Source organism: Hirundo rustica, chromosome 1, assembly GCF_015227805.2.
Source record: "Hirundo rustica isolate bHirRus1 chromosome 1, bHirRus1.pri.v3, whole genome shotgun sequence".
Classification (NCBI taxonomy): Eukaryota; Metazoa; Chordata; class Aves; order Passeriformes; family Hirundinidae; genus Hirundo; species Hirundo rustica.
This window is the reverse complement of record NC_053450.1, coordinates 93,216,326-93,241,630: the sequence shown is the minus strand read 5'-3', so window position 1 is coordinate 93,241,630 and position 25,305 is coordinate 93,216,326. Positions and strand designations below refer to the sequence as shown.

Genomic DNA, 25,305 nt, shown 5'->3' with positions numbered 1-25,305 from the left:
GCCCTCTAAAAATCCAAGCCGGGACCCCTAAAATCAGTAGTGACATTTGAAAAACCCACAAAGCTGGAATATGTTGCCCATAGTGGCACTGAGCAGCAATCTGTAAGACATTATCTGCAGTCTAGCTCCAGAAAATAAATTCGGGTTAGATTGGGAGCCTAAATGCTTCCTTATAGGGATAACTCAGGCAAGCTGCAGACACTGATGGAAACTACAGGAGTACAGTAACTATGCAATGGCGATCCCCCTCATTGTTGGCCTTGCCTATGCATGGGATGGGAAAGGCGACCTTTCATTAACTGTATAGGAGACTGGCACTACAGCAGATCCATATCACACCGTGTCACATGGAGTGCAATTTGTCAGTTCCTGTGCAGTGAATTGCGATGATATCTGTTTAAGAACATGCTTGCAAGCAGTCAGCTGGCAAGTGCATTGTACACTGTCCCATCTGTTACCACAGTAATCGGGTCAGCCACTTCAGAAAAAGCTGTTCTGCCCATGCAGTGACAGAAGCAACGACCCCATATAAAGAAAGTCTGCACTGGACCACAGATTCTAACAATGGGATAGAGGAAAGAAAGTATTCCTATGGAACCAGCTGGGAATGGCAGAGCCCCGTTAGGCACGCGTTCAACTGAGGCTCTGGAGCAGGTCTAATTGTGCCTCAGAAATGATGCTGAAGGAAAGCACAGGAAAAGGTTCTCAGAGTTATCATTACCCAGCAGACTGCACCCTGCCAAAGAGAAGACTGCCAGGACTAGCTGTCTTCTTGCCCAGCACCACAGATCACCAACTCCAGCACCCTTCCATTAACACCTGATACTGTCCATGTGAAAAAATGGTGCTGGAAGGTCTTTTTAATTTGTGGATTGGCATTCTTGTTTTGGAATTTCCTACTTAATAGGAGTTAATACCAGAGCTGGTTTCTGATTTAAAGATAATCATGATTGTGGTTACAAATATTACAAAGTTAAAACTTTTATTTTAACTGTTTGTGACAGGAGAATCAGTCCTTCCTCTACAATAAGTATTCACTTTTCACCTCTCTGTCTGTCTCTTAGGGCAATTATCCATTAAAACAACTTCAATAGGACTATAACTCTTTTCTATCCCTTGCAATTTTAAAAGCTAGAGAATCTGCCTCTCTTAAAGTTAGGCTCTGGTCTGAACAAGTAATACTTGTTACAAAAAGGTGATTTTACCATATCAGATGGATTTTCCCCCCCAGTCTTTAACGCCTAAACCTTTTGATTTTCTGACACAAGCTCCATTACCGTGTGTGCAGGATGAGTTTCTGAAAGTTCAGGTGTCTATGATGCCTTGGCCACTTCCATAGTACAAAATCATGTAAAAGCTTTTTGTGGTGAAACTCCACAGTTTCTCACTATGCAGACATAGGGAAAACATGCAATGAAAACTGAAAAATTAGCCAAAGCATCTCTTCAAATGTAAGGGAAGCAACTTACAGCTATAATTTTTCATGCTTAATCTCTACATATAGTACATACTTTCCAAATGAAATCCAAAGCCGATTTAATGTAAAGGAAGCTACAGAAGGAAGACAAAAGCAAAGATGAATCATTCTAAAATAAAGCTTGTTCAGAATTCATGACCATCAGGGTCACTTCTGGCCTTATAGCCAGTAAATCTCTACCAGCAGCAGGTGAGGAGTGAAGCTTTCAGCTACATTAGCCTTTTCCATTGCTTATTTCTCACATTTTGAATCCCCCAAAGTATTTAAGAGAGTCACCACTTGAACAAGACAAAAATTACTGAAAATCAGTGTTTCACTTAACCTAGAAGAGTGCACCACTACTGATCAACCCAGTTCTTAGATGAGTTGTAAGATATGTAGTGAAAAACATTCATCAAAGACAAGCTCATCACATTTTTGCCAGCTTAGGTAGAAAGCTTCTTGCTAGTGGTAAAGGAGTGGCTTTTGAAAGAGGAGCTAAAGAGTAGGACTGAGGCAGAGAGGGAAATACTCAAACATCTTTCCAGTAGGTGCAATCTTGTTATACATATAACATCAAGCCCCTCATTTGAAAGATCTTTGTGTACTCTTCTGTTGCACCATTCTGACTGCACTTGGAAATAGAGTTTTCTATGCATCATCTTAGCCTGGGGGGAAATGCATGCTGTGGTGTGAGACTGGTCTAGCTAGACCACGTATAAAGCTAAATTGTTATTTGGATGCTCAGTTTTATAGTAGGAGAGATTATTACTTCTTATGTTGCACTGCTAAGAAACCTGGAATTTTTTCACTTAATGCTGTAGGCATGGTGCTCTCTCTGAGCAATTGCTAAAACAGACAGTGGCCAACTTAATCTAAATTGTTCTCCTTAACTGTTCCTCCTTGTTTAAACAGAAGTAGCCTCACACTTATGAGACAGCCAGAAGGTGTGCCAACATCCATGATAACTTTGTAAGATATCTGTTGACAGGTGTGATTGACATGGGATTTTGAACATCTCAGTTCCTCTTTCATGAAAGTATCCACAATTTTTCTTTGATTTTCCTGGCTTGAGGCAACAAAAAGGACTGATCCATCCAGGAGAGCTTATTAAGTGACTGCCTTTAAAACAAACACCATCAATGTTTTACAGTGTTTTACAATGTTGATCAGCAGGGGTCCTGCCTTTGCCAGTGATGAAAACACACCTAAAGATCTCATTGTGAATGTTCTTTTTGGTAGGAGTTTACTGGGCATTGAATCCAGACCTTTTCCCCACACATATAAACATTACATGCATAATGATAATCCCAGCAGTAGTATGTTTATTATGTTATTATCACTGTGCCAAGCAGCTGCATTCATGGAGGAAGACCCTGTTTTGCTGGATGTTACACAAGCTCAGAATAAAGCAGGCAGCTCTGGCTGAAGGGGCTAATGATCTAAGTAGGAGGCAGGACTCAAAGCTGGATATAGACCAGCTGGCATAGAAGGCCAAGGAAACAATAAGACTGCACTAATCAGTGAATATGCTGTGATCTCAGCATAACAAGTCTCTGTTGACAAGCTTTCAGAAGAAAAGCATTTTCCCCTCCCCCTTGAAACAATAAGAAAAAGAAAAGTTTTAAGAAGTAATTAAAAAGAAGATAGTATTTTAATCTTGCATGGTTATTGGGGTCAACTCCTGACTGTAAAACAACAAGTTTAGATGAAAACCCAGGAGTGGTCATTTGAAAATCTAACATAAGGGCTAACACTTGTCTTAGGGTGGATGAATAGACAATGGGAACCTAGAAAAGGAAGAACAGCGTGAGAAGGAGCAAAACAGAATATGCAAAAATAAGAGTGATGTGTTCTAAGAAGTGAATTTGGAAAATACTCTTGCAGTAGCTTTCTGATAGGACAAGGTCCAATTTGCCAGTGCTGGAATAAAAAAAGTTTCAAGTAATCACAAAAAGAGACAGTGAGAGGGTGCATGAGATTTTAGCTAAGCAGGTGTTAACCAGATCTTTACAGATATTCACTCAAGCAGGGTAATGAAGTACCAATTTAAAGAAGAAAAAGGCAAAAAAAAAGTTAGAAAATCTCTACAACCCAAATTTTCCCATAATTACATAATTAATATTTTGGTAATCTTAAATAATATTAATCAGCTTCAAACCATGCTTATCCCGGGTTTCTTTTTTTTTTCCCCTTTGGACATTATTTGGAAAAATAGTGACTATACACAACTAGAACAATAATGCACACAATTAAAACCTCTTTAACCTTGTACTGAGGGGCAAAGCGTTCAGTTAGCGTTAGTATTACCAGATATCTTATTCAGGCTGTACATGTTGCTGAGCACTGTTATGCGATAGCATGAGTGGACAAAGCAACTTTGTAGATCTTGGCTCTCTTAATCTGTGCACCAGTACTGAACAATTCCTGCAATGTAATTTAATCTTTTCTGTGAGACTTTTAACTACATTTGAAAGGGCTTGTTTGATTATACCAGTTTCTTTTCTCCTTTTATAAAACCTTAGTATCATGCCCACAGCTTAAAAAACCCTGAATTATCTTTCTGCTAACTCTGAGTCTTGATTGGTTTTCAACAACTTTTTTTACCCACCTGTTATAATTACTACAAAAAGGAATTGGGGGGGGGGGGGGGAAGTGACAAACTATTTATTTAACTTTCTGTAATAGCTATTCATTTTTCTCTGTGCTGTACGATTTCTCCTCTAGATGGTAGCAGAGAACAAAAACTAAGGGGCCTTCACTGTGAAGACAGGGATGATATTAAGTAAAAACCGGCTGCCGGGGAATAATAATTTAAAGAAGATGAAAAGTCACACTATAGCAAACTATCTTCATGTTCAGTTTTCATTTGACATAGGTAAGAAGAGTTATACTGGATACACCAATGGTTCCTAGTAAACTGGAGTTTTGAGGGAATTTTATTATCAAAAACCTTAATGCACACCTTTATACAAATGTTATGCAAACCCTTCCTTAAAAATACAAATATCATTGTTTTAATAGTCCTAGACATCTTCTGTTTTCTTTATAAACCCTTCTCTTTATTTCCTGAGATGTAGTTGAACTGAAATCTCCTGCCATGTTCAATAGTTACTGGATCCTGAAATATTTGCATGAACAAAGGTTCATGCAAACTTTTTTCATACTAGCTGTGAGTAATTCATATTGAACTTCAATATTTACAGTTTCTCATTTTGTGCATCAAAAAAATACCCTTCCATCTTCTTAGTTTCAAGTTGTATCACACAGGCTTCTACATCTCAAAACATTCTGGAATGGAGAGTAGTAGAGCTCACAAAAAGATCCCATGTAAACCACCTTCTTTTCCATGCATTAGTGAATGAAAAAAGAGAATCCTTCTATAGGTACGTGTGCCTGCCTTATGACCACTGGTTTTATTAAAGTCAATATCCCTCTAAGCAGCAGGAAAAGAAACTAAGCTGTAGAATTATCTCAAGCCTGAACACAGAAGGCCTCACGTTGGTAGCGTGAATCACAAAACTAAAAAGTGTGTGTAAGCCTCTATTCATTGTCTTCTGTTGTCTTTAATTTCACATCAACAGATTCAGATTCTAATTCACTATTATTACTAATATTAAAAATCATCATCCCATTTTCTCTGAAGACTCCTTCAACAGGTAACGATCCTTTTTGATAAAGGTGAGTGCTCCTCTGCAGCAGGAGGGATCAGCAGGAGCAAGAGGAGGAAGTGGCTGTGCTGGGCCTTTGCTCTGTGGTGGAGCCCAGGGGCTGCTGCTCAGGTCCCAGGCCAGGTGTGCTCCAGCTGCAGCAGGGAGCTCTTCTGACAACCCCTGGCATCCCTCTGTAAGGAGGATGGCATGCTGCCCTGGCCCATCCAGCTCCTGGGCATCCTGCAAGAAACAGGATCTGTGACAGAAGGGATCTTCCACAGATCTGCCAGTAGAACAGCTCGTCACGATCTGACGGAGATCCTGAATGCTGGCAAAGAAAAGCTGTGCTGCTGCTGGCTGACTTCAAGGTGAGCCCTCCTGACCTGATGCTGGAAGAGCTCCTTTCTGGCCTGGAGTCTCCAAAGGCTCACAGGGAAGCCAGTGAAGGACTTCCAGCAGAGCATTCCTGGCAGAGCTCCTCCTGACAGAGCTCTACAAAGACTGCATGGCAGCCATGCAGAGGAGCAGCAAGCAGGCACAGCTGGAGGAACTGAAAGCATAAGCACGGATTACAGCCTGAGCAGGCACTGGGAGGGGTCCCTCATTTGCCTGCTAAGGGAGCTTGGTAGCTCACCTTTGCTGGGGTGGACTTGTGTTTTGGGGAAAAATGCATGGACAGCAAGCCTTCTGTAGTGTGGGCTTGGCTGGACTCAAGTGCTAGGAAGCAGTGCTGGGCTTCCTTCCTTCCTCAAGCACAGGAGCCCTGATGGCCGGCTGAGAGCACCTGCACAGCTGTGCAACACAGCTGCTGGCTGCCTCCTGTACTATGCCAGTTCTGGGATTGAGTTGGTGAACCTTGCATTGCTGTTCCCTCAGCACGACTGAGAAGCCACTGGCAGCCAACCTCTTCTTGAGGCAGCTGCTGTCTTTCTTTCAGCACATTGGCCACAACACCTGCAAAAGCCCTCCAGAAAGACAGCTTTCGAAAGCAGAGTCTTCCACCACAGAAGGTGGTACGGTAGCAAAGGGCTCTCTGAAGAGCTCTGTCTCACAAAAGCAGACAAAATCCCAGTGGAATAAAGCAGGCAAACCTTTTCTTGGTTGGAGAGTGACTGCAGACTCCCTAACCCACACCGCTGCCCAATGAACCAAGGGTCACATTCCCAGCAAGTGAACAGTGTGTTCCCAAGGGAGGCCCTTGAAGAAAAGTCTGATGCAAAGGGGGATCTCCTCTGCAGAACAGAAACAGGAGTGGGACAGAGGCCCCTCCTGCTCCAGGATGTCCCTTGCCACCTGCATACTCCTATTACAGCAGCCCTCTTGTGAGAGAGTAGAAATGAGCTGAGACACAGACTTCTTGTTTATCGCAGCATGAAAAGGGTCCTGGTTTATTCCTCTTTACAGCTCAGCCATCCTGACTCCAACTGTTCACTGACTCTGGCTGCAAAAAGCTCCTACTGTAGGTTTTCCTTGCAGCCTCAGACTGCTGGTCATTTCCTGCCAAACTAGGACTACACAAATCAGTTTGCAGACTCTGACTGCAGGCTTTCACCTAGCTAGACTATGGCTGCAGATTCCAAGTGCAGACCCAGACTGACCTCACCACAGTAATTCTCTTGCCCCAGAATCCTTCTTCTTCATCCTCTCCCATTCATGATCCTCCATGAAGATCCCTTCTTACAAGCTAACCCACTCCCTTTTATCACACTGATCTTTATTGGATATAGCTGTGACTCATCAGGGGTGAGACTGTATTGGGTAATTAACACAGGTATTACTTATGAGGGACAAAGTCACCTGTGTTCCCTTCTCCTACACTCCAACACTTCTGCTTTAGGCCCCCATTATTTTGTCTCCACCCAGCTCAGAGACTATGGTTAGGCTGTCTGGGATGTGAAGGAGAACCATGGAGCCTGTCAGAAGAAAGAAGGTAAAGGGAGGCAACTTTACTTAAATTAAGAGCTGACTGTAGTTGATCCTACCTTTCCCTATCTCATCCTACTGTGGGGTAGAAAGTTTTGTAGGCTCCTCACAAGAAAACAAAAGGCCAAGAAAAAAGAAGTGAAGCGAGTCCTGGGCAGAGGAGCGGGAATGGCATTCAGCAAGGAAAAAGAGAAGGGTGAGGCTGAAACTAATCACAAAGGTCCAAAGGAGAAAGGGGCCCAGTTGAGTTCCAGGCTCTGCTGCCCATTTTTCCCAGCTCTCAACCCTGGTCTAAGTCAGTTCATCTTGCTGGCAAGGGACAGGGAGGGATGGCTGCACAGGGTTTAGTAAGAACTCCATGGCAGCTCCCCAGGGGACTTAATTGAGTCCTGTGCCTTGGCACTGGGGCACTGGGCATCTCTGCAAATGCATGGATTCCTAAGGACATTATTTCCTATGGGGATGAGGTGCCAGAGGCAGCCTGTCACCAGTGTCAGTGTCTCTTCTGGGCTGTAAAAGATTCCTTGTCAACCATGTTTCCCAGAGAAAGGGGAACCAAGGCATGCCTATTCCTGCCTCTGGAGATTTATCAGTGCTTTTTAGCTCTGTCATTGCCAGTACTGATCTCTTGTCCCTGGCTGAATCTCTGTGACCCCCGGGCTCCTGCATCTGATGTCAACCAAAATAAAAGGGGCTTTTCTCTCTCTGTCTTATAGTCCGTGCCTGTTGCCTGTGCTACTCTCAGTGGGAGAAGGTGCTCTCTGGAGAAGAGCCTGGTTCCCTCATCTTCATTTCCTCCCAGCACACTTAGAAATACACATATATTTTAGTTTTTAGTTTATGTTTCTAGAGAGATACATATACACTGTATCCCACAGTGAAGGAGGAAAGGCTTTTCCTGGGGAAGAGCTGGCAGTGAGATTCTGAGAAGGAGGAAATCCTCACCATGATTTTGATGGTAGGTGGAAAGTTCTGAATCAGAGAGGAATTCTCCATCTTCCATAGCACAGCTTTGGTGGCTGTACCACAAATGCTTTAAAGACATAGTCGGTGCTTTTTTTACACACCTAAAAGCCTGGAATGTAGAAGCACCACTCTCCCAGAAGCACCACTCTCCCAGAAAACACCAGTGTTGAGGCTGTAACTTGGGAGTTCTGGAGAGGAATTTAGCCTCAGACAAGTTTTTTCATAACTTATTTTGGAGTATGGAGAAAGTAAATGGCTTGAAAAATTCTTCTATGGAGGGAACTTGGATTAGGAACTTTTCTTCACCTGCTGCACATCAGTGCTGGTACAAAAGCTGGGGTCCAGTTCATAAAAGTGAATGTCCAGTCAAATTACTCTTAAAGACTTTTGTAAAGAAGTGATTTATACATTGAAATTCATTGCCACTTATCAGAGTTTATAGTATAAATAGTATGCATAAAACTTGTGCCTTTGAAAATCTGTTAGCCGTAATCATGAAACTACATGTTCTTGAAATACAGAACTGTGAATTATTTTACAGAGAATTAGTTTCCTTCTAGTTTATTCCAAAGAAGAGATTTTTGAAACTTGTTTAGAATTAAAGAGTAGAAGCTCTCAACTAATAAAACATTATTTTTTAATTAAATTTTGTTCCCACTGAGGACAAGGGAAAAGCAGGGATTCATTTATAAAACAGCAAATATTAGTGCTAAGTATCATCATAAGTGTAGGTGACAGCAAGAAAAATATAACATTTAAAGGCATTCCTGGTAACCACAGAGGTTATTGGAAGTCTGCCTACAGCTTCAAAAAACCCCTTTGTTTAAATCAGATGTTCCCTGCACTGTAGTTAATACTGAAGACCTTTCGGTGTTTCAGTATCACATGTGGTAGTAAAGACTTGTACTTTCTTTCTTGAGTTTTCCAAATCCTGTCCACTTCCTAATGATCCATGTAGCTTGCAGTTGGTTTTAGGCCACTATTTCCATTTTACTTCAAGGCTTCAGGAAGACTGAGCTTGGTTCAGCAAAGCACCAAAGTGTTCACGTGGCAGAAAAAGATAGAGCACTCTTTTCATGAGGTTATTACTAGATTTAGGTATATTTTCTTGTGTAATTATAGCAAATTTCAGCTACGGCAAATAATATTTTCCCATCACTAACATTATAAGAAGATTAAACTATTAATATGCAGATGATTTATGTGTGCAGTGTGTGCGGGCACACAGCAAATACCTTCAGTTTCAGCACTCACAACTATAAGTTGATAAATACAAAGGTGCACACACAGAATAATCCACAGAGAGCAGATGGCTCCACTGTCTATTGCTATGTCCACAACACTTCTTTTGATTAAAACTTAGATTGAAGGCTGTCAGCCACCCAGAACAAAACATCCTTGAGTGCATCCCATTCAATCATTCTGATTGCAGCTACCTAATAAACACAGCCTTCCTGGAGATACTTCATTTGGTATTTACATTTATTCTCTAATGGTTGTTTTAATGTACAGTTGGGGTAATCAATCAAAATGCCCAAGCAACAATCCTCTCCCTATATTTTCAAATAAAGAGAATACTCATACTGTTCTATTCTGCACACAGGTTTATTTCACTGTACATTAGATGAAGCTGAGCAGGGATTATATTTTCCTTATTTTCACCCATTTGCTTCCGCAAACTAGCTTTATTTTGGCTCTGACATGCCAAGGCACCAAAGCCTTAGTTAAAATTTAATGAAAACTGCAGTCCTATGGGATTTAAGCCTATGATTTAATGCTTTGCTGAAATTAGGAATTTCTGCAGGGAGACACGTAGAAGTTTGGTAATTTTCCCAGGAATTGCCAGTGAACAGATAAAACTCAGGTCATTCACTGAGTACTGCCTGAACAGCATACACATACCAATAATCCAGGCCTAACCTGAATTGTGACACTAAAAAACCTCCTGAGCAAGTTTAACTGTGCCATTAGTCTTACATTTATAACTAAGTATCAGCTGAATTGTCAACATATTTTCTTTCAGAGTTGCATTAGGAAAACTACCAAATCTTTTTGGGATTTTTCCATGTTTTAGTTATGGGAGAACCTAGCAGCTGCAAAATTGCCAGGTTTGTAAAATTAGTCACCCAAAACTAGGTTTACTATCAAACAGACCTTGATATGAAAGAGAACACAGGAGTATCTGTATGCTAGTTCTCATTAATAGCAAATTACTAAAAAATAAAACCAAACCAAAACAAAAAAAGTCTTAAAAAACTCACAGCTGCATATAAGTTTAATAATATTAGATAAATTTAACAAAATAATGTATTTATCAAGTAAAACTGAGTTAAGCCATCAAACACAGCAAATTCAGACGGAAAAACTATTAGCAAGACAACCTGTATGTTTCTTACCTAATTTATAATTTTAACTCAGAATTATTATTTGTTACTCATTAACAGTTGGTTTTCCAAAAAAAAAAAAAAAAAAAAAAAAAAAAAAAAAAAAAAAAAAAAAAAAAAAAAAAAAAGGAACCTGGTATAAAATTCATGTTGTCAGTGTTGTAAAGTGAATGATAAAGTGATTATATCTCTATTCCCAAACAGCCTGATTTGCTTTTCTGAAGAAATATATCCTGTCTTTCTTACAAGGAAACAGAGGGGGAAACATTTTAAAAGTTAAGTAACACTCGCAGGGATTTAATATTCCCATGAAAGGAAATTATAATATTGGGCTGTATTAGAATTTAGTGTAAGCTTTAAAATTACTCTTATTGATGTCTGTGAGACTTTTAAGCATGGAACACACACAAAAAACTACGATATAATGGGGAAACTATAGTCATTGTACAGAAGTTGTGCATCACAAATCTATTAGTGTTTTCTAAACACTAAGAATGATCCTGTCAAGAATGCATGTTTGTATTTCCAAATACAAGAAGGGGTAAGGTTTCACAGCCCAAGACATTAAAAAATCACAGAATCACAAGAAATACTTCTCCCTGCTTTACTAGCTGCTTAAAAGAAAATAAATAAAGGATGAGAATAAATGTTGAATTGGAAGTTAATTCAGAGTGATCTGTCCTGTTGAACACCTTAAATTTTTGGAGAGGGAAATAAGAAGACCAAGTTAGCAAGGATATGAAGTAATTCAGTACATTCAGAGCTTTGTTATTGAGCTGCAACGGATTTAACAATGCTGTATGTGGTGCAATTCAAAGAGTGTTAACATTTAATGCTGGTAAATGTGGGCAGGAAAAAGCAAATCTTGGTTATACATACACATTAGGCTGTAAATTACCTATTACCGCTGAGAAAATAGATTTTAAAGTCACCGGGGATAATTTTAGAGATTCTTGGTAAAGGAATAAAGAACAACATATTTCATTGCCACAAAACTTCAGTCTCTTCCTTTCAAAGAAAACAGAAAAGGGTGAAAAGGAAGGACAAAGATACCAATAACTTCTATGTTATGAGAGATTAACTAGAGTCCTCAGTGAGGACAAGAGGCAGCTCAGGATATACGAAGTTATGAAAAGCATGGGGGAGGTGATTAAGCAATGATTACTTGTTTATCTCTCAGAGCACAAGAACAAGACTGCCCTCAATGAAATTACAAGGCAGCTGTGTTAAAACAAACCAAGGGAAGTACTTTTTCATGCAGCACATAATTAAACAGCAGAACCCATGGGATACTGTGGAGGTCAAAAAGATGAATTAATTCATATTATATTAGAAATGTAAGATAGGCCTATGAGTGGCTATTAAACATGATATTCCAGATGAAATTTCCAGCTTGGAAGTCCTGATGGCTACAGTACAAGGTAAAAAGGATTGCTCTCTTCCTTTGTATCTGTAGCCAACTCTGCTCTAGTTCCGTTCACCGGCCTTCTTGTGCTAACCCACTTCAGAGTTGCCATCTCCTTCCTTCTTGATCTCTTGTGCTTGACTTTCTCCATCTGTCTTTCCCCCCTTCCAGCTGTTTTCCGGATCAGCTGCACAAAGCCCAGATGGCTGAGCACTGAATACAGAGGGACACGCAGTTCCTGTGCCTGGAGCTGTGTGACATCCCATCCTGCTCCTCTGGTGGCAGAAATAGGTGCAGTCCAGTCACACAGAGGAAATATGAAGGGGAGAAGAATGCTTATGGTCTTCAGAAATATTATGTGCTGAGCCCCTGAGTATCCACATAGATTATGTGTGGCTTTCCCCCCAGAACTCTGGCAGTTGGTGACTCTTGGGCAGTTTCACAAACAGTGAAAGGCATTTCCTTGATTCCAAAAAAACTACAATGTCTAACCTTTAAGTCACCATCCCAGAGGTACTAGATTTCCACAGTGAACAGAGCTTTGATATTATCTGTACTGTGTGTGTCATAAATCACTTTTATTCTGTTCCCAAAAGCAGATCAATGTTTTTTAGCCAAAGCTCCACAAGCAGCCTGCTTGTGGCAGACACAGCCCATGGAAAGTTCCATCCAGATAGTTTCACGCTGGCAAATTTTAAACTGGAAAGAGCAACTTCTTATGGAAAATGTTAAGAACTCTCATGCATGACTATCCAGTTCTTCCAAACCTCTTACTTTCTCCACTAAATACATGTGTGCAGGTAGCTATGTAGGTATGTGCATATTTTCACATACGTTCAAACTGGCATCACTAAAATGAAACCTAAAGAATGTTGTTCCTGTAAGTCTCCTTTCCCACTAAACAGCCCTTGCCTGGGTTTTCCAGCACAGCGCTGCCTTGCTCAGCGTACCCGTATTGTGCCACGTTCGAATTGTGCCATTTGAATGTGGCACAATACCATTTAAAGCCACTGTTACAGTTTCAGCTACCACAGTTGGCAATTACTTGAAGAAAAGAAAACGACCGGGCTATTGAAAAGCGTGTAACCAAGCCCGCAAGGACCCTTTGGGATATTCCAGGTTCCGAGCATGCCAGCAGCTGTGAGCTGAACAGAAAGCTTGCAGCGCTGACCGAGCTCTCCTTGCAACACAATACCGCATTGTCCGGGGCAAGCGTTAAGAACACTCCTGCAGATGAGCTTGGCAGAAGCACCTTTATAATGCCCATATTTCACTTGCAGCATAAACGTATCACTTAAAGCTTACTACTAATTTTTCCATTTTTATCCCCCCTGTGAAGGGTCTCTGTGTAAATAAATAAGTAAATAAATACTTCTTCCTGGGACTGTTTTGGCTGTGACAGTCCAGCTCTCCCCTGCTTGGGGCAGCTTGGCTCTGCGAGTGACGAACGAGCGTGTGCTTTCGGCAGGAACCTGGCGCCGGGACACTCCGCCGCGGCAGCGGCCGTCCGTGCGCGCCGGCCGAGCCGAGCCGCGCTCGGGCATCGCGCCCGCGGGCGGCGGGAGGCGGCAGATGCGGCCCCGGGGAAGGCCAGGGCTCCCCGCTCCCCGCCCCCGGAGCCCGTCCCGCCCCGCCCCGGCCGTCGGCGGCGGCCCCGCCCCACGGAGGGCCCCGGGGCGGGCGCTGCTCGGCGCGGAGCGGGCGCTGCTCGGCGCGGAGCGGGCGCGGCGGCGGCGGGAGGTGCGCGCAGGTGGCGCCGGGGCCGTGCGGCGGCGGGAGGGGGGATGCGGTATGGCCGAGCCACCCGGAGCCCCGCACCGCACCACCGGCTCCACCCTGCTGCACCCGCTGAGCGCGCTGCTGGGCATCCCGCTGGACCAGGTGAGGCTGCGAGCCGCGGCGGGCCCGGGCGGCATCCTCGGCGGATCCCTGGCCGGCAGGCGCGGCGGGTCCGCCGCTGTCACGCCGTGTCCGCCCAAGGGCCTCGGGAGCAGCGCGGAGAGCCCGCGGTAGGAGCGGGTTTGGGAGGGGGTCGGGCTGCTGTCGCCGGGGAAGCGTTTCGTTTTTCCCGGCAATGCCTGGCGCGTTTCCTGCTCTCGCAAGAAGTCGCTGCTGGATGCTGCTGGATGCTGTCAGTCACGGTGCCGGGCTGACTGCGGCAGAGTTTGGAATGCTTCAGGAGCCTGGGTGCTGGTCCGCCTCTGGGAAGGGCGTGGGGGGATGCGGGGTGTCCTGTAGGGAATCTTTACTTTCAGGCACTGCTTTCAGGACTACAGGACTGTAGAAGGGAAGCTCAGGAGTCACTTCCAGCCTAGTCCAAGTGCCTGATGGAATTGCGAAGTGCATATATGGAGATTGGCAGAATACACAGATGTGCACACACAAGTGGTCTTCTGGGAGGGCAAGTTTGCATTAAATCCTTAATAGCATCATAGATTTTTGGCTGTGGTGGTGTTTTCTAATTGTTTATAGTCTCCTAGTTAACTTTATCCCCAACAGGCAGAAAAACGTTGTTCTCCCCCACCCCCTGCCTTTTACTGACTCTCAAGCCTATGTGCACCTGCTGCCTTCCTGCATTCTTTCAGCAACGAGGAAGTTAAGTCTGGAAGTTTGTGCTGACCAGAAAAAGACTCCACCAAGCTACTAGGAAGTTAAGCTGTGCTCTAAGAAACCAGGGCAGCAGAGGTGTGCTTGGTAAAAAATCAACAGAAGATTGAGATTTATTTGCTTTCCTCTGTTTGCAGAGTGAGTTGTGCTATGTGTCATTTTTTACTACTGTTTGTTTTTAAAGTTGAGTAAGGAACATGTCATTTTGTACATTAAGCTCTTTCATCTAACCATGCCAGTTTTCCCTTTTTTTGACAGAAAACAGGTTTTGATGCAAGAAGAGAGATAATTTGCTCAACATTAAAACAGTCAAAAAATAAAGGTCTGTAATTATCTGTGAGCTATTAGTTTAGGAGAAGGCACATGAACAGTGATAGCTTCTTTTTTGAAGTATTCCATGCCATGGTTGATGAATACAGGAACACCAAAGAAACCAGGAGTAGCAAACATTTACTGTTCCAACTTGTTTGTGGTGCCACAGTGTAGGTATAGTGTTAGGCTGACTCGGTTCCCAAACAATGAAGTCTTGACAGACTGCTGTTTTTCTTTCTAAGCTTTCAAAATCTTGCCCTTCCATTCAGCTGAGGTAGGTGATTCAAAGATGGTGCTGTCAGTGGAGAAGATTCTTCTCGTGCTCTTCTGGGCCTGAGGATGCTTCACTGTGTCTGGCTCCATGCTGTGTTTGGCCCTAGGCTCTGGTCTTGTGGGTGCTGATGGTGAGCACCTCTGTGTTTGGTGATTTGTGTCTTGAGCCCATGGCACTAAGCAGAGGCCACGTGCTCCGGGCTCAGCAGAGCCCAGTGGCTGGGCTATGCGAGTGTGTGTGCAGGCGTAGGTGCTGTCCCTGTCCGTGACCCTGCTGGCTCCGGGGGGTCATCTCAGAACTGCAGCATAGCTGCAATGAAATAGAGCTTTCCTCACCTGAAAATCCCTCTATTTAATTGTCCCTGTGATATTATGCCATCAATAAGTTTTAAAAATTTTCCCCACTCCTCTTGCCCCACTGCAGTGTGCTGCACCATGCCGAGAATCAGGGATTTCTGCTGTCCTGGAGTAGGATGTACCCAGATTGTGGGTATGTGTGGAAGCACTGTGCCACCACTGTTCCCTCAAATCACGTGAGTCTCAACTCTGACCTGCAGTGCTAAGGCCCTCAGAAGCAAAATAAAAACCTTTTCTCATGGCTCTTCTGCCAGGTGGATTGCTCACCTTCCCCATAAGAATGAGAGAGTGTTTTGCTGAAGCGAGGAGTTCAGTCACTTGCTCCCCTGCACAGAATGGAGCTCTGTATATGAAAGAGCTTTGCCAGATCTGAATCCCATGTGAAGCAGGGGCTGGTTTTACATGAGCCCCTTACTGCAGTGCTGACAGGCTCTCTGTGCCTTTTGCTCGGTGCCCACGCTGCAGCAGGGGTGGTTTCTCTGGTTTGCCACTCTGTGTCCACATCATTGTGCTCAACCTGTCAGATGGTGACAGCCCCAATCTCCCTCTGGTCCATGCAGCTGGCAATTCCCTGTGGCTGGCCCTGAACCTCCAAAAATGCTGGGAAGTGCCTGGAGAGCGAGGGGCAAAGGTGGAGTTTAGACCCTCCAGGTCACTGTGGTATGTGAAAGTCATATGTGTCTGTGTTAAATGAACAGAGGACTTGTCCCTTCTTTTACAGAGATGGTTTTCCATGAGAACTGTGCTATGAGACAGATTTCACTCTGTGTAAAAGATCAGAAAAAAATTTGAGCTGAAGGTCTGAGAAATGAAGGTTGTAATCATTACCCTTTCATCGCCGGGGCAGAAAAGCTGTGGTAATGGTACTTGAAAAATGTTTTGTCATCTTAGAAGCAGCTGTTGTATCATTCACTATGGGAAGCATGGGTGATTATGAAAATGTCATTTTTCACATTGGTGGTTTTCTGAAGTAAAAAACGGCAACTTGGATTTAAAAGCAGCCCTGAATTGCAGAGGATGGGGCTCCTATCTGCACTGTGTACCTGGCAGAGTGCTCCCATTTTGTTTAGGAGATAGTGCACTGCATGAGGACATAGCGGTGTTTTCTGCTTTAGATGCTAAAACAATCCTGATGTGTCAGCATGTATTTGCATGTCTCTTCAGTGGATGATTGATCTTTGAATTTAGCATTGAAATATTGTTTTTTAAGAAGTGCTATATGTGGTAACAAGATTAATGATCTTGAAAGAGGATGAAAAGACTCTCTGTGTTCAATTAATTCTCATATCTCAGGAAAGCAGATTTTGAAGTTTAGCTGACTGGTATTCTAAAAATATCTGTCTAGGTCAATGATACACCTTCAGAAGCATTTGCAAAAGAATTTTGGGGTGTTTTTTTATTTCCATATCATGTATTTCCAAAATCATTGATGCTGAAATGCCATCCCTCCAGTTTGATTATACGATTACTTTTGGCAAAGTATACACTTTTTTGTTATATATACCAATTTCGGGATATATAGTCCTCAACCAAAAATCAGTGAGATATGGGAAGTTAAACATTAAACTCTCAATAGTACAATATGTGTAAACAAAGTGTGTGCATGTAAAAAAACTATGAAGAAATAAATGTACTATTTCAAGCTATATTAATAGTAAATGTAATGGCATTGTTTATTCATATTTAGTTTTACCATGCCTTCTTAAGCTCTAGGCACCTCTAGAAGTAATTTGTGCTTAGAGGGTTAAGACACATGATTAAAAAGTTTCACTTCTCAAGGTTATTTTGTCACCCCCTTGATATGTCAGGTTACCTATTGCTTTAGAAGTAGCAACCCTAGTGCAAATGGTCAACTGCTGTACAACAAACCTTACATTTTAACTGGCCTTGTTACCCTGACCTAGTGTCAGACGGCAGCAAGGTTGTAAACTTTGAGGGAAATAAGTTCAGAGGAAATTCCCTCAAAAAACTGTGAGCATCTTCTCATGTTTATACCAAAGGGCTGTTAGTTTTGATGTTTTCATTGATGAGGCCAGCCACATTTCCCCAAAGAGGAAAAAAAAAAGTTAACTTGAGCTTAATTTTGGCTTTATCTGCTGGTGGAATGAAAAATTTTTCATTGTACTTCTTGCATTGTAGGTCATCTGCATATTTATAATTTGGCAGCAGTTTAAATAAAAAACTAACTGTGGAGGGATTCTGGACATGCCTCTGAATCCTGGGATATCTGGAGTATTAAAGATGTCTTTCTACCATTCCTTAAGTTTGAATAACTCTCTGTACAAAGCATGCTGGTGAACTGTTTTAAAAGGAGAAAGAAGAAAAAAGTATATGTATCTTTTTAAACTTTTACAAAAATCAGCATGTATTCTGCTCCCAAAATCAGGGATGGTTTTGTTGACTTTTTTTTTTTCTTTTTTTTTTTTTTTTTCTTTCTTTTCTTTTTTCCCCTCTGCCTAACTTAAGTTTTACTTCTCTGCTTTCTGATTTAACTAGTCAGAAGATCTGTTTGTCCCAAGCCTCTTTGCATGACTTTTCTTATCCACTTTTTGGGCAGCGTAAAGTCAAATAAAAAATTAGCTTTCTAGAAACTTAACAAACTTGAGTCTGTGAACTTTGAGGGTCCTTTAATGTTTGTCAATAGAGACATTAGAAAATGGAATGCTGAGGACAGAAAGGTAATTTGTTACAGACCAAAGCGAGATAACTGAAGATGGAAGTTCATTAAAGACTCAAGCGGGGTTAGTAGCAGGTCTTTAACTTAAAAAAGCTGCTCTGAAGCACTGGCAACAACTCATGGTTGGTATGAACTATCCTACATTTCAATTTCCAAATGCCATCATTTTACAACTGAAAATTCTACATTTCCGTTTTGAATTGCAGCAGTATTTGTTACATTAAATGCCTCCCTACCTAACACACTCAACTGCAAAAAAATTAAGCCATGTAATTTTTATTTATTTGAGAAGCAATAAGAAAAAATGAAATTTGAATTAAACACGTTTATAGAGAAATATTACTTACATGTCCAAAACCAACTTTAATTTGGTATTTTCTGACTTTTGAGTGCCTAGATTTTGTAAAACTGTTTTCCTTAAAAGAAACCATTAGCTTTTTATTATAATGGCATGAAGGACAAGGCATGATGTAAAGAACAGAGAAAGAATCTTGCTGACCCTCGTTTGGGTCCCCAGTTACACAGGTGCTTGTGAACAGGGCAGTCCATAGCACATTTACAGGAAATCCAGTCTCTAACTTGTTTCAGTCACTTGTGCACAGCGCGGGATTCTGTATCTTCTTGGAACAGTCTTGGGACAGAGGTATGGTACTTTCTTCCAAAGACTTAGGCTGTCTCCAAAGCATTTTTATCTGTTCAGGTCAGCTGTCACTAACAATTGCAATAAATACATGTTCTCCTCTGCTTTGGAAACATGTGCTGCCTTTTCCAACATGTTTTCACGGTGTTTGCCATGTAGTCTTGAACCTTATTGCTGATGTCTTGATACTATAATTGTAAATGTATCCACATCCCTCATGCCTTGAAAACAAAGCCCGTCCTATTAAGTTTTTAATTTGGCAAGGGACCAAAGTGCAACTGGAATCAGCTGCTTAGAATTTTCCCCCTTTTAAGCAGATTCCTTCTCATCTGTGTTAAACAAGATCTGAAAAAATAAACGTTGAAGGGCTGCATAAAGTTCCCTGAAACCTTCTCTGCACATTAATAACTCCAGCACTGATTTAGTGGTGCTCTGCAGCTATTTTGAGAAAATCTAAAGCAGTGATGAAGACTCTTGGGCTCCAGCCTAGGGGTCTAGGCACTGAGCACAGAGCTGGCTCTGTGTTTTCGGGGGAGCCCCTGATGCTTAGGGATTTGCTGCGCGTTTGCCAGCCTGGCGCGGTATTTAATACTCTGGCTGCTCCTTGGCTCCTGTTACAGTTCACAAGGATGGGCAGCGCTGGAGGCAGGCTTGCCAAACTGCAAAGTGGTGCTGCTAGTCCCTGGGCAGGGGAGGCTGCAGCCCTGGGCTTGGCATCACTACAGGAATCCAACCTTTTGTACTTGTCCAAAATCAAGTAACCAGTAACATGATTTTTAAAACATGTCAATGGGCCACATTTTACTTTGGAGTGAAAAAATCCCTCTCTATGTGACTTGATTACAGGTAATCTTGAGGGTACCAAGCCTCACCTCCTGGATGCTTGGATAGTCTAGTGAGGGTCTTTAAGGAAACCTTCCAGAAACTCAGGCCTGCTCTTAAAAGTACAGCCTGATGCAAAAATTTCTAGTTAGTTTACTAATAGTGGTGAGAGAGTTTATGTTAATATGTAGTTTGGGCCAGGAGTGTGCTTTGGGGTGGAATCCCTTGGCTGTCCCCTTTGGGTACACTTTGGACACAAAGTGGCCCTGGATCATCTACGCAGGGTTCCTTTCTGAGAATGTGAGGCCAAAGGGTGCTCCCCAGGGACCTGCAGTGCTTCAGCTGTTGAGGGGCACACAGATGAACTTGAGTTCAGCTCCTCTCAGCTGGGACCCTCCAGACAATGAGGCACAGGAATGAGGCAGCTCGCCCTCAGCTGCTTTGCTCGAGACCCATTTTTGCTCCACCTCAGCCCTTGCTAAGATGGACATAGTGGAATTCTCTGACCTTCATCTGGAGGTTTTTTTCGGAGCGCAGCACTGGTCAGGCTTGTTTGGTCACTTCTGAATGGGTGGAATCCAGCTCGCTCTGCACAGGGCTCAGCTGGGTCAGCCAGGCCTGCCTGTGCCAACAGAGAGGAATGGCCCACGGAGACAAACTGCCAAGGGAAACCCTTTGGGTGGTCCTTTCCCAGAGCAAGATTACATCAGTCTCCCTTCTTATGACCTTGATTGGAAATATTTATTTTCACCAGTCCTTATTTTCCCCCTTGCCTAAAGATTTTAAACAGCTATTGCAAAATCACAGGTGAGCACAGACACAAAACCAAAAGCACTCATTCTGATATAAATGGCTTTTTTAGAAGTTTTTTTATGGGGTCTATTTACAGTATGTTGTATCCTTAATGGACTTGAGTGGAAATATTTTTTCTCTTGTGTTTCAGGCTTTCCTCATAAGAAAATTCCAGGCTTAAAAAAACCAAAAATGTCTTAATAATGTGAGGAAAAAACCCTTATAAGCACATTTTTTAATAAAATATGTTGAAACATTTACAAGTTTCCAAAGAATTTGTTCTAAATTGTTCCTATAAGTGTTAGTAAAATACCCAAATAGAAGGCAATTTCTAAAACCAAAATCCAAAGTATTAAATAGACAGCTTTTCCAGACAGGAATTACTTTTACTTTTTTTCTTCAACAGGAAATAGTACTCATTGATCTGAAAACTTTTAAGAAAATCAATCAGTCTGTAGCATGAGTGTTGCCATCTGGTCTGAGGCAAAACAAATGCTAAATATCAGAACAAGTCTTCATTTTTCTCTTTCTGGTTGCTTTGTCCTTGTGAGATTTGGGCACCCTCAACATTTACCTGGTGTTTACCTGGTGACAGGCTGGATGGATAATGGGAGTTTTGCTGGTCCCCTCATATCACACCCTGCAGTGTAGTGGGTGGGAAGCATGTAAGCTGCCTACCTAAATGACTTAAGCAAAAAGCAAATAGACTTGAGTGTATCAGGCTGCTAAATCCCAGACAGGCCTGGCAACCCTATGGAATAACAAGTTCAAATTTTTTGATCAGTGAGCGATTATATTTTGTGGTCTTCAAGTTCAAGTGAGTGTGTCAGGCTGGGGACATCCAGAATGGAAAATGGAGGCAAGAAAATACTCTTTTAAATTATTTCTTTGGATTATGTGCAGAATACTAGAAAAAATAAATAACAATTTCAGGCCAAGAAATAGACTTCAAATACTGACTGACTTGTGCTGAGTGAGTGCTGTTTCCATAGGCTCTGGTCTTGTGACAAAGCTGTAATTGGACTTGAGCAATTTCTTCATTTGTGGTTTCTTGTTCAAGTGCAATTTGGCCCTGGTATGCAGATAGGGCAGGAATGGGGAAGGCAAAATGACAAGGCAAAAACTAGAACAGTTGAGGACCCCCTCTTTCAACATTTCTTGAATAACTCCTGTGCTTGTTTTCATGCTCATGTATTGGTTTTAAGTAAAACTTTTTCTTTTTAAAGGACCACTGGGTAGAGAAGTTTTAATTTTTAACTCTTATATCTGGCTTAAATGACATTATAAAGTGGTGAAAGTAGTTTGTTTGTTGTTTTTTTTTTTTCCTCTTACCAGTGTGAGGTAGTGTTAAAGAGTACAGTATTGACTATTTATCTCATGCTCTCACACCGAGAGGGTAGGTTCAAATCCCTGACTCTTATGGTTTGCTTTAAGTATTTATACCAGCAAATTCCACCTGATAGATCAATAATTTCCATTTTAGAGAGAGTTTTATAATTACTCTGTTTACTCACAAGGAGTTTAAGTAGTCTGACATTTACACTTCTTATGTGTCAGAGTTTCTCAGGATATTTTGCCAACTATGGTGTATTGAAGGTGGAAACAAAATGTAGACAAATGGAGACAGAGACTGAGAAGCTAAAGTTAATTTTTTAAAAAAAATTTAATTTGGTTTTTGATGGAAGCATTAGGCATCCACAGTGAGTTGTAGGCACTGTTAGGACCAACAGCTCTCTATGCCTTGGTGTGTATGTTTGTGTTCATGCTAATTCTCTAGGAGAAAGAAAATGTGGTCTGCAGTTGCCACAGCAACAATAACACTGCACTCGGTGTATGGGTGGGTTTTCCCTGCTTTGTACCAGTTTGTTGGAAGTGTAGGCCTGTTGCTGTGAGACACTGTGAAATATGATAGACTCATGAGAGAGAAAACACTTGTTTGTTTTTTGTTCAGAGAATATAATTTTAATTTTGTGTTACCTTTATTGGCACTTCTCTGATAGGGTGTTGTTTCCCAATTTGCAAACCTAACATTGCAGAGAGGAAAATGGGCTCAGCAGTTTGGAAAAGGAAAGTTTCAGAGGTGTTCTGCTGATGCTAATCGATAAATAAAGTGAGAGTTAGAACAAAGAATGGTCAGGGCAGAGTGACATAACTGTATTTCTGTTCCATTGTGATTGGTTTTGTCAATGAAAACGTGACTGTAGCAGTTCTTTGCCATGAACCAGAATGAAAATTTGAACTAGATAAAAGAAAAAAATACAGGGTAAGCTTATTTTCTTAAATCTGCTAAAGCAAAGTGAAGGAACTGAGAGGTTTGCTTTAGAAATGTAACTTTTAAGAGGGATCATGGTGAAAGTGTATGTGAGCAGCATGAAAGAAATCGATGTAGCCCTTAGAGTGACAGAATGTGTTGAATGATCATTTAGTTTCAACCCTTATGCCAGGGAACCTTTCACTAGGCCATGTTACTCAAAGCCCCTGGTGGCCTTGGACACCTTCAGGGATGGGGAGTTCACAGCCTTCCTGATCAACTGAAAAAGGGATTTATTCCCTTCTGTCTCCCAGTGTTTCTTCACGTTCAAAGAAACAGGTGATAGGCTGCAGATTCAACAGTGGTTAAAATTAAGGTGTTTTTCATGTAGTCCAGACCTGGCTGCAAAACCCTTTCAACAGGAGGCTGCTAAGGCCAAGAACTTGGCCAGAGCCAGAGTGGACTTGGATATTTATATGAAAGATTGATGTTTCTAGGCTAAGTGTAGCTTAAAAGAAAAAGCTTTTGGAAGTACCTGTTCTTTTTCTGGTTCCTCTCAGAGCTTGTTCCCTCTGCAGGCACTGGTTTCTGTCAACCCTGCCTCTGGTGTTGCTGATGCCTTCTGGATCCCAAGTCACTGCTGACAGTGCAAAGCATGGCTTCTTCCATTATGGGTGAGTGGCTCTGCTAGAGTCATCATCCCTTCCCACACCTTGACTCCATGCTAGGTTTATTACTTGTGTTTCTTCACATGGTGATAAAGCAGGAAGCACCAGATACCTGCAGGGAAGGTGAGCCAGCACCCAGGAGAGGTCACTTCTCTGATATCCCACTTTCAGGCAGCCCCAGCTGTCCTTCTGTTTATTAGTGTCTTGGTTTTGAAAGACAGTTGTCTGCCAGGGAAAGCTAGAGCCTCCCTTGGAATGGAGAATGTAAACCCCCTTCCCTCCATGTCATTACAATTTTGCAATTAGGGGCTTTCAGGCAAAGATATGGGAATAGGAGTAACAGTTCTTTATTAGGAATATTAAAAAAAAAAAGGAAAATACAAATGTAGTAGTACAAAAAAACAAGCAGGGAAGCAAACAAAAATCCTGGAAAACCCTGACAGAGTCAGGGATACGACCTGGCACCCTGTTGGTCAGGGTGTTGGAAGCAGTCCAAATAAGTCCTCCTGGAGTGACAGATGTGGTTCTGTGGAGTGGAGATGGTCCTGTAGAAAATCCAGTGGTGGCAAGATGGGTCCAGTCTTCCTCTGGGAATCCAGTGGGAAACCAGGATACCTTGTGTCCTTCAGTCTCAGTTTTTATCTAACTGGGAACAGCTGGCTCCTCCCCCACTGTGTGGAGCGTCTCACAATGGGATGATGGAATGTGTCATGTTGTTGGTGGGCCCTAATGGCCCATTATCAGAAGATGTCCCCCTGGAGGATGGAGGGGTGGTGAAAGAGATAAGAAACACTGCCCTACCTGGTTTAATGGGTGGGCCGTTACCAGAAGGCATCCTTCTCCTTCCATCCTGGAGTAAGCAGGATAAAGCATCTCCCAAAAACCAGCTTTCAACAGATGAAATAGAACACACATTTTTAGGTTACATAATCCAAGACAATTAGTTTATATAAAAAATAATTTACTCCTTATATGATTTGCAATATATTCCCCTGTTGGGTTATCCTCTTACTTTTCTGTTCTGATTTTTAACTGCTGGGGGGTTTTTGTCGATATGCTGAGCACTTCCCCTCTGTTCCATTCATGCTGCATATCTTTAATGCTGTCTTTGATAGTTTTGTGATCTGCATATATACTTTGAATAGATTATGCCAGCAGGTGTCTGCTGAAGTCTGCATTCATCCCTTGATAAGGTTCTGACATCCTGACCTGCAGTCTGTTATCTGTTTATCAGTCACAAATTTTTATGTGCACTATTACCTCACTTGCCTAGGTGTCTCATTTAGGAGCTTTTTTTTTTTTTTTTTTTTTCCCCTTTGGGGGAGTTGAATTAGGATTTAAATGATTATCAGGAGAAAATAGATTCTGTATCTGTCTTGTCTCTTTCCTTTTCCTGTGGCACTACAGTTTTTGAGCATAGTCACTAATAAGGATGATGTACCTGTCCAGTTTTAGAAGCCTCTAAATGGCAGGTGTGCCTGTTTTCTGTATCTAGGATCATGGTTTTGCAATTGCTGGGAGAATTTCTGTTTATGAGACAGTGGCCTCATTTATTTGCTGACAGGTGGAAGTAGTGGCTTGTGCCCTGGAAAACTTCAGGGGGTCTTTGGGGACCCAGGTCGCCTGTCACTTCCAGCTTCCGAGTCTCCTCCCCCTTGTCCCATGTAAACTCTGTGCTCAGGTGCCTCCCAGCATCAGAGAAACTGAAACGCTCCCCAAATCTGAATCTGCACTGTAGTGCTGCAGTAAGAGTGGGGAAAACACCACGTGCATTTTGAGGTAGCAAAGTTTGCTAAAAATCAAACCTGGAATGCTTTCTCAAAGTGCCTCTGAGATATCCAGATGTTAGTGGTATATAACCTTGCGATAGAGAGGTGGAAATACATTTTGTAAGCCAGCTAGGCAGATAGTGCAATGTCCCAGTTCTTTCAAAGCATGTTTTTTTAGGCTTTATGTGTAAAGCATTTGCCTGAGAGGGAAATTATAACTGTTTATGCAACTTAAAGGATTGTCGAATTTCCTTCCCCTGGCTATGTTCAAATACTTAGGGTATTTTGAGAAGAGTTCACTTGGAGTTTTTGGAATTTTGTTGTTGTACTTTGTTTCTTGGGTAATAAGT

General features: G+C 42.2%; 1 protein-coding gene and 1 long non-coding RNA gene across 3 annotated transcripts in view; one reads left to right on the top strand and one right to left on the bottom strand.

Annotated features, from left to right (window-relative positions):
• Positions 1 to 4,745: 4,745 nt before the first annotated feature.
• Positions 4,746 to 6,775, bottom strand: LOC120758181 (uncharacterized). The gene is made up of 2 exons (XR_005702795.2): positions 6,708 to 6,775; positions 4,746 to 5,349 (listed from the first exon to the last, which is right to left on the bottom strand). It is a non-coding gene; the product is annotated as an uncharacterized LOC120758181 (long non-coding RNA).
• Positions 6,776 to 13,568: 6,793 nt separating this feature from the next.
• Positions 13,569 to 25,305, top strand: part of MBOAT1 (membrane bound O-acyltransferase domain containing 1) — a 56,656-nt gene continuing 44,919 nt past the window's right edge. For both annotated transcript variants that reach the window (XR_009208395.1, XM_040080726.2), the window contains exon 1: positions 13,569 to 13,668. Coding sequence is in view for 1 of the 2 variants with exons in the window: in XM_040080726.2 (XP_039936660.1) it covers positions 13,579 to 13,668 (90 nt within the window). In the remaining variant the exon portion in view is untranslated. The remainder of the gene's footprint in view (positions 13,669 to 25,305) is intronic.